The sequence below is a fragment of the Vulpes vulpes genome, chromosome 16 (assembly GCF_048418805.1).
Source record: "Vulpes vulpes isolate BD-2025 chromosome 16, VulVul3, whole genome shotgun sequence".
NCBI lineage: Eukaryota > Metazoa > Chordata > Mammalia > Carnivora > Canidae > Vulpes > Vulpes vulpes.
The window spans coordinates 91,340,040-91,349,762 of NC_132795.1; the positions used below are offsets into that span (position 1 = coordinate 91,340,040).

At 35.6% G+C, this 9,723-nt stretch overlaps 1 protein-coding gene across 33 annotated transcripts in view; it reads left to right on the top strand.

Annotated features, from left to right (window-relative positions):
* The window catches only part of EHBP1 (EH domain binding protein 1), a 320,237-nt gene extending 310,514 nt beyond the window's left edge, over window positions 1–9,723 (top strand). For all 33 annotated transcript variants that reach the window (XM_072742367.1, XM_072742383.1, XM_072742385.1 and 30 more), the window contains 4 exons: window positions 779–878; window positions 1,994–2,067; window positions 8,362–8,476; window positions 8,632–9,723. In XM_072742367.1, the coding sequence (XP_072598468.1) occupies window positions 779–878; window positions 1,994–2,067; window positions 8,362–8,476; window positions 8,632–8,722 (380 nt within the window). In that variant the 3' untranslated portion in view covers window positions 8,723–9,723. The remainder of the gene's footprint in view (window positions 1–778; window positions 879–1,993; window positions 2,068–8,361; window positions 8,477–8,631) is intronic.

Consider the following 9,723-nt stretch of genomic DNA (forward strand, 5'->3'; position numbering starts at 1 on the left):
GATATACTGGCTTCTGGTGGAGAGTGGTATAGATGATGGAAAGTGAATGTTAAATGTGCAATTAGTAAATCTAAATTTTAGATCTCTCTGCTGAAATGTTTTAGGATTTACTGAACATTATTTTGTTCATTATAATGTGTCTTTTCACAGATAGCTATAAGTAATTTTTGTAGTTTGTCATTTACAGTGTATTTAAAATAATTTGCATGTGTTTGCCCTATTAGAGATGATGAGTTCCAGAATGGTATATGAACAGATATCTTTAGTTTACTTTTGAGGAGGAAAATAAGAAAAAAAGCAAGTTGTTACAAGCGGAAGCTTTCACAAAATCTCTGGACTTCTCTGATCTTCCTGCTAGTCTTATAATTCTCATAATGATTTTTTAATGTTTTTTTTTTTTTTATCATGACCGTATATCTGTCAGCACCATGAGTTCCTCATTGAAACATAATAACAAGTCAGCCTCTGGGGAGGATTTAAAAGTTGGAACACTTTTTTTTTTTTTTAACTGTACTTAATGTTAGTCTGATCTGTAGATATGTTTGGGGGGACTGAAATATACATGCGGAATAATACCAGTTTTAGAAGATAGGCTTACGAGTTTTGAGATATTGATTTCTTTTTCTCAGACCCTAGACTTTAATATTATGTTATTATAAACAGTTTAATTTGTACTATTGGGGTAGCTAAAATATGTTTCATGTAAAAGAAACCACTTATACTCAGGTATTATTTGACTTGTAAAATGTCATATAATAAATAATTTGCTGAATTACAGGAAGGAACACAGAAGAAGAAGAAGCTATGATGCAGGAATGGTTTATGTTGGTTAATAAGAAAAATGCCTTAATAAGGAGAATGAACCAGCTTTCTCTCCTGTAAGTACCCATGACTATGCTTGTTTTTCCTACAACACTGATGAATTTTAGGCTTTTTGTCATTGCTTTCTTTGGGATTTCACATTTATTAGGCTTAATATTTTTCTTACCTTGGAGATTACAGTATAGTTTATATAAAAATAAAAATTGAAATAATATATAATCATTTCTCATCTGAACAGTAAGTTTTTTAAAATAGTAATATATGCTGAAAAAATGTTTATTAAATAGAAAGCCAAGGAATATAAAATTTTTTCATATTTAAGAAATAAAGCACTTGTGCACAAAAAGGAGATTTGGATTATATTAAGAGTTAGAGGAGAAAAGAAATAAAATTGAAGTTTATTTAACATCACATTTTAAGTTAAAAATGAAAATAACTCTTAATGAGGACAAAAGTACTTTTGTAATCTACAGATGATGTTACCCTAAATTTGGGTAATTCTTCCAATCATAAGATCACTTTTGTATACAGTAAAATGGAGACTGGACCAAATGTAAGCATTCTTGGTCTTTAGCACTTCACTATAGGACTTAATGCGTGTTTCTTTTTGTTCACTAGCAATATTCTTATATTATGCCACCTAGCGTGGGAAGGATCAGGCTTACATGTTTTATTTTCGTGAAAACCTCTATTTTTGTCATTTCTGCCATGCCTGAACCTGATTAAGAGTTGTGAAGAAGCATAAAACTTAACTCTTCCTGGATTTTTAATTGTCTCTGTATTAAATTTGCATTGGTGGTACTTACATGTTTCTCGTATTTTTTTCACATGGCATTCCAGACAAAAGAGTGTTTATTGTGAACTATGAAACATATTTTACAAAATAGCCTTATACTTGACACTTAATACAAGAAGCATTGAAGAATGAGACTACTTATCTGAAAATTAAAATATACCTCTGTGCAATTCAAAATTGAAGGAGAAAAATAATAGCACTAGTAAATATTCAACCTGAGGAAGGTTTTAGGTTTGTGTATCATTTGTTTGGAGTAGCTTAAAGTTAAAGAGAAAAGTCAGTTATGAGTCCTAAAATCAATGTAACCTAAAGGTTCTTTTAAGTGTTTAATGATTTAGTAATTAGCATATTGATGAACTTTTGCAACTTGCCTAGGGAAAAAGAGCATGATTTAGAACGACGGTATGAGCTGCTGAATCGGGAATTGCGGGCAATGCTAGCCATTGAAGGTAAGAAATGGCTATGGTGGAGTGAGGTATGTGAAGTGTCAGCTGTCAAAGAGATTTGAAGAGAGTGTAATATACTTCTGGTCTCACTAGGTGTGGCCTGAGTAGGAACCAACAGGAATTACAGATAAATGCCTTAGAGTTTGAAAGCAACATAAAACCTAAGAACCCTAATTCAGATAATCATTATGTGTGCTATTGAACACAGAGTTGTCTTAACTTTGTCAGTAAGCTGAAATATCTGTAAAATGGAAAATATAAGGAGTTAAATAATTACATCTTACTGTGTGAAATTTAAGGCTGTTTCCATGAAAGAGGTGAGGAAAGATTTATCATTTTTTTATTTTTTCACATCAGACTAAATTTTACCTTAATATTTAATTGATGTCAACACTGAAATGTCTACAGTCCACTATAGTTCTTAAGATCCCAAGATCTTATTAAGTGAATATTCAAGCAAAGATTGACATGAGATAAATTACTTTCATACTTTTCATAAAGCTTCTATATGAATTATATAGTAATCCTAAGCATGGTTCATAATATCAGTAAACAGCAGCTACCTTTAACTATGGCATTTACCATATATGACTTTAAAAAAAAAAATCTTACGTGTTTAAGAATGCACTTCTCCTTCTGCCTTTTAGTTGAAAATGTCTTAGAGTTCAAAGATGTCTGCTTAAAAACTAATCCTTGGGGCTCTGTAAAATGGACCTTTTGTCAAATCAATGCAAATTGATTTTCCTATTCTATATTGACCTCTTAACCCATTGACTGTCCATAGTAATTTCCTTCTTTACCTGATAAGGTACCTGACGTATAATAAGCCAATTCTAATTAGTTTAGAAACTAGAAATTTAAGATTGTAAGGGAAAGCCAAATGAAACTATGTATTTTTTAAATATTCTAATTAATATTGAGAATAAGTGAAATATATGCTATTTATCTAAATGTAATCTTAAACATTTCTAAAAGTTTTATTTTTAATTACTTTATATCTGTTTTCTCATTTGATAAATATGACCAACCACATTTGTATATCCTCATTCAGAAATCAGATTTACTTTATTTTAAAGGCTTCTGATACCTAATTTCCTTCAAATGGCTATCTAAATGAATCAGATTATACCTTGATAATGATTATAAAATGTCTAAAAATTACTTAAGAAGTCCTGTGAAACTTGCCATTGAAATAAAATGCACAGGTATACTAAATGGTATTTTTCTTTGTGATATACCTTTGTAGTCATGGTGTAGTCTTTAAAAGAGATTTGAAAGCTAAAGAGTTGAAAAGTGGGTATAGCAGATACTATTTATATGGTATATATATGTATGTATAATATAAAATATATGTATATTTAGTATGTATAATGTATGACTCATATAATTTATTCTTTATAGATTCATTACACATTATACTCAATACAGAGTATTAAAAACACTGTCTCATGTATAGTAAGTTAAATTACCCCTCAAATACAGCATGATACAATACAGTTGACTTTTAAGGCAGATATTGCTTCTATTCTCAAACCAGTTTTATTACCAAATACCATCTTAAAAGGAGGGCCATGACACATACAAAAGATCGCATCTTTATAGGTAGTCCTATCCCTATATACCAAACCTACAGTCGCGAATAACTGAACATTTTATCAGCCTGTTCTTGTACATATCAGCACAAAGTCATATTTTTTAGGAAGGGGAAAAAGTATTTTTCTTTTTCAAACACATTTAATACAATTGGTAGTTTTTTTTGAAGTTTTGTTCCGTTTTGTTTTGTTTTTTAATTAAGATCGTTGTCCCATATGTGATTGTGCCAGTTTCTGTTGCTGGTTGAGAGAAAAAAGAGACTTAGGGAAAGAAGTAGCCTGTTGATGACAAATAAAGGCACTTTCTTGGTAAGAGGCCTGTCCCACTAGCCTGGGCAGTGCATGGGCCGGGCTGTCCTAGGCAGGTACTGACTATCGTGATGATCAGTTCTGTGAACACAGTTGTCCTCTGAGCCAGCGCTTAGAATGTATACACATGCAGTTCAGTGGCCTTTTGGAATATTAAAACCCACAGAAATACACATGAATAGGCAGCACTAGTTGGTTTTGTTTGGCTTTCCTTTGTTTTAAGGTTCATTCCTCTTTTTTTCCCATCTCCTCTATTAGGTAGGTAGCCATACCATAAGATGTTTTTCATAATAAATAAATTAAAATCTTTTCAAATAAATCTGCTGCTGAAACCATTCACCAGGAGAAAGCACAGAATGTTAATAGCCACATAGCACATTGAAAGAAATATTAACAGCTTGGTTTGAGAGGGGAAAAAATTCAATATATCCATTCTTCTGAAAATCCATAATCGCTTTGGCCTGTTTTTTGCCTTTTTTTTCCTTGAGGTGTTTTTCATAGCAGGAGTTTCACTCCACTGAGCTAAGTTGTAGGATCCCTTAAGCTAACAAACATCTTTTAGATACTTTTCCTATAGTTTTTTTGTTCCAGATTATTTAATGCCCCCTCAGGAAAGATAAATTCATTTCTGCACACATTGGGGTGGGCTTTTAGAAAGTGGTGTGTTCATTTTCTGCACAAGAAATGGATCTTCTCTAGGATTTTGTACATCTTGATTTATTCTTGGCTTAGAGTTTGAAGTGGGTGCTCTTCTAAAGGGATTTATGCATAGGTTCACTATTTTTGTAGTTATGGTTTATATGATAAGCTTTTTATATTTAAAATCAATATGTAATCCTGTGGAGGAGCTTATCCCCTAAAACCCCATTTGTAAATCTATTTTAGCTTTGTTACACAGCACAGCCACAGTCTTCCATAGATTGATTAGGTACAGCAGTAGAATCCTATCAAATGGCCTGCTCTGATGATGATGCAAACTCTTTCAGGATTGCTAGTTGACTGGAACTAAAGATAAGACTTGACTGCAATCCCCCAATGTGCTCTTTACAAAACTAGTGTTAATTTTCATCAAAGTGCCAGGCTTATTTATAGTGGCAAGGTTGAAGGTTTACTACAAGAACTTTAGGTCCTTTCTATCAAAGTATTTATAGGTATTTCTTTTGCCTTTTTTTCCAAGGTAATTATCAACTTCAGCAAATAAACTGAATCAGGGAATGAATAATTGGCCCTATATATAAAAAAAGAGATTTTTAAATTAACAAAACAGCTCAGTGCAGATGGACATAAACAGAATCTCTTTATTTCAACACTTTGGCTCAAATGCAGCATCAAAACTTAATCCTATTTGTTGCAAGAGGATATGGCTTTTGTAGCAAAAGTACACTGGAATCTTTAAATTAATCAGAAGCCACATTGTAGTCTGTTCAAGTCAAAGTCTGTGTATCTAGCTAGCTGTGACTGGTGTTATAGGTGAGTAATCCTTTCTTAAAATGCATAACAGGTAACACATAAACTTACATGGAGGTTTTCAAAACATGACATTACATCTAGGTGAAGCTACTAAAAAGGGATTTAAAAATTTTTTAAATTTAGGTGTGAACATATGAAAGTGGATCTTGATCAATAATAAAGGTATTGATTTTTTTTAAAAAAATCATCAAAAGTTTACTTACTTAATTTCCCAAATCAGCATTCAAATATGTGTGTATGTGTATAAATTTACTACCATAAAAAAAGCAAATGCAAAGTAAAAGTCGTTTTGCTAGTGTAAAATCTACTCACTGTACTTAGCTGTTTCCTCTCCATTTGACTAATAATTTGTAGATATTAATATAGCAATGACAAATTTAATATGAAAAATCAAACTTAGGCTGCAACATTTTAAATTCTAATGTCAGTAAATTTGACTGTGAAATGATGAAAATAACCTACATATTCATAACTTTAAAAATGTTTTTGTTACAGTTACAGAAAATGTCAGTATTGAACTAGGAAAAAGTTAAGATTTTAAAAATTATTCAGTACTTCAGGGGTTAAAAATTAAAAGTTTTCTTTCATCTATATTGTTAAAGCCTTATTTATCTTGATATTTCTAATTATTAATTAAAGCCTTAAAAGTGACTGGTCAAGTACAGAGAAGGAACAATTAAGAAAATTATATATCTGTTGTTAAAATGTATTTTTTCTCGGTTTTAAAAAAATTTGTAATTTTCCATTTAATTATATTTTTTAAGTGTATGGTGGAGGAAATTTATTTCCCAGCTGTGAAGCTCTCATTAAAATATTTTGGAAGTAAGGAATTATAAAGCTTATAATCTGAATGATTTCTTGAGGTTGAAAGTGGAAAAATTAATATTCACCAAAACTGGTAATCTTACTAATTATAAAATTTAGTTACAAATCTTTTATAAATTTATCAGGTTTTTCTCTAAGTTAATATTTCTAGAACTATAGTTACCTGAAATTAGACTAGATGACCTTAAAGATCCTTCCAACTGGAGTGCCTATTAATTTTGCTCCTGTGTGGAATAAGACTGATTAGAACAAGACCAAATTAGAAAATTGTCTAGCGTTCCTGACCACAGTTGCATTTAAATCCAAAGAACAAAATTGTGATGGATATGGCTTTTCTTCAATTTTGCTGTTTTATTATTTTTTAAAAATTCTTACATTCAGAAAAAAACTTTGCATAGTAATAGTTTCTTTACTCCTCCCCATGCTATAGGATATTTCACCTCTTTTTTTTATAAGAATGCAGTGTGACCAATTATTTAATGTACTTACTTGTGTGATTTTTGTATCAAGGGTGGATAATTAATACATGGCATGTTTCATATGTATGTATGTATGTATGTATGTATGTATGTATTTGAGCTTATAAAGAAAGGAATAGCGATGAAATGGAATAAGCCATTCTAGCTTTTTGCTGCTATTCTAACCTTTATTGCATGATGATGCATCTAATTTTTAATTTGTAAATACAAGATAGAATTCCCTCTAGCACCATTTGCTTTCATAAAGCTGCTGAGCAGTTTGCTGTCTTGAATAAATTTTGCTTTGGAGGGGGTCGGGGGGATTTGAACCAGCACATTCTTGTGTGGTTTGTGAAGATTCACATGGTAACCAGCGGTGTGCATTGTTAGGTTTATCTGAATAAGCACCAGCCATGTGAGTTTTAACATGATTGCCCAGGGCAATGGAGAGAGAAGAGAGAAACCCGAAAGGATTGCACTCCTCTCTGTTTTTTGGAAAGTGCATTCGCTGGGGGAGGGGGCTGCATGAGTCAGTGGCCCTGGATTTTTTTTTTTTTTTTTTTTTTTTTTAAAGCTGGTGTCCTGTTTCCCTCTAGGTCCTCATTTGTTCTGCTATCTGCCTCATCATCTACTTCTTCTTTTCATTGTTTACCTTCCTAATGAGGGAGGCGGGGTAGACTGGGGGTTGATTGACAGCTACAAGCCCTTACAGTCTGGCCAGAGAGCAGTTGGCTTTGGTTTTAAAAGTGCTTTAAATGTTCGATTTGGTCCTGTTTTTATTAAACGAAACTGCTGCTCATCTTAAGGAAATTATCAGACCAGCGATGATTAGCAAATATATTATTGGGTCCTAAAACCTTCAAAAGACCCTGCCCCTACGTAGGGAAAGAGCACTGCCCATCGGATTTTCCAACCTTTAACGTGGGGTTTCAAAAAGAAGTATGTAATTTTTCCTTTGCAGAAGTGCTTTGATTTTAAACCACCCAGCAAACCTCTCCAAAAGAAAACTGGCTGTGATGCGATCGAGAGCTGCAGTGTAATATTGCAGAGCAAATTTATTTTTTACTTCAAAGAAAAATGCTAATTAGCCGATTCACTACTTTTAAAGTTATTGTGAAGCATATGGCGCCCAGTGTGAGATACATCCAACTGCTAAAATAGAGCGAAGAGGAAATTAGCGAAGAATGGGCTGTATGGGGTGAGCTTGGGGGTGGGGGAGGAGGATAGGTTCTCAAGCAGATTCTCTAGCCTTTTCAGAGTGGTTTCTATCGCCCATCTCGGCCTCCCGCCCCCTCATTTACCCACCTCCCCCCTCCCCTCCGGCCGAGCCTCCCTGGGCCTCTAACTCCCCTCCCCCCCTCTGGCGAAAGCAGGTGCGCACCTCCGGCCGGCCACCAGCTCACACCTGGTCTCTTTTGCAGGTTCCAGCCCAGCCTCAGCCCATCTCCATCTGCGGGAAGGATTTAGGGACCTGGGCCTTGGGGTGAAATCTTCATCCAGCCGGCCACACTCCCCCTAAGACCCTCCCTAGTGGCTCCCTCACGGGGTTTGCGGAGAGATGCGAGGAGACTGGAAAAGGCGGGAAGGGGGGGAGGGTGCGCCGAGGCTCCGCGGGTGGGTAACGAGCCTCCCGTCCTCCGCAGACTGGCAGAAGACCGAGGCCCAGAAGCGGCGCGAGCAGCTCCTGCTGGACGAGCTGGTGGCCCTGGTCAACAAGCGCGACGCGCTCGTCCGCGACCTGGACGCGCAGGAGAAGCAGTGAGTGGGCGGCGGGGCCGGGAAGTTCCTGGAAAGTTGGGTGCGGGGTGCGGGGTGCGGGGTGGGCCGGGCAGCCCCCGCCGGGCCGGGCCGCGCGGCCAGGGCGGCTTCCCCTCCGCGGCGGAGGATGAGTGTGTTTCCTGTGTGACTTCCAGGGCTGAAGAGGAAGATGAGCACTTGGAGCGGACTCTGGAACAAAACAAAGGCAAGATGGCCAAGAAAGAAGAGAAGTGTGTCCTTCAGTAGCTGCCGGACCAGACCCGAAAATGTCAGACTCGCAGACTCGTTGTTGACTTAAAACTTTTAACGTTTTTGGGGGGGCCTGGATTGTACTTCTTTCCCACCGCCACCACCACCACCCCTTTCCCTCCCTCCTTTCCAGATAATACACAGAACTCCAAAAGAGCTTTGTTTAAGGATTTTGTGTGTGTGTGTGACTTAATCATTTCCTTGAAATCATGTGAAATAAATTTGCACAGATACCTTGTGAACGATTGGTATTGAGAGTGTTCAAGAGACTGCTCAAAGAAGAAAGAAAAGAAAACCCTTCCCTCGTTATTTTCCCTCAGTTTTCGATGGGAGGAAAATTTGGAACATTTTTGTTGTTGTTATTGTTGTTGTTGTTGTTGTTGATGTTAATAGCATAATGGTGGGAGGGGGTACGTAAGTGGGGGATAAGAAAAATGTCATGAATGATTTTTCCAGTCCTGCCATATGTAACACTTGACTCTGTTACCTAAATTTTATAGTTAGATCATATCCAATCTACTTATTAAACTGTGTTCTATTTACCAGTGGGATTTTCTGCAGTTGTTTTGCATTTCACTGTAAGGATAATAGAGTTCCTGTCCTCTGCTCTCCTCAGAGGACGGCCCTTTAATGTAGCCTGAGACAGTCCTGTGGTTTGAAGGTGAGCTGTGAGGATGGGACTAATTGACATGCATCAGTTTACAAAGACGGTTTTATCATCTGAGAATGCGCCATCTTTTCTCCGGATAATTATTTATTACATCTAGCTCGGTTCCTACATTTTGTTGGGTCTCAACGTTGGCTCAAGAATGCTGTTAATATTTATTCTGTATTGATAAAAGTCTGTCTTGCCACTATGAGTAAATCCCCCCCAATTAATATTTTCTTCTCTAGCATAGCACTGTCATTTTTTTTGTGAAAATGGTTATCTGTTTTATTTATTACAATACTGAGTCATATATAAATTTTCAATAAAAGCAGAAACTTTCTTACCTTAA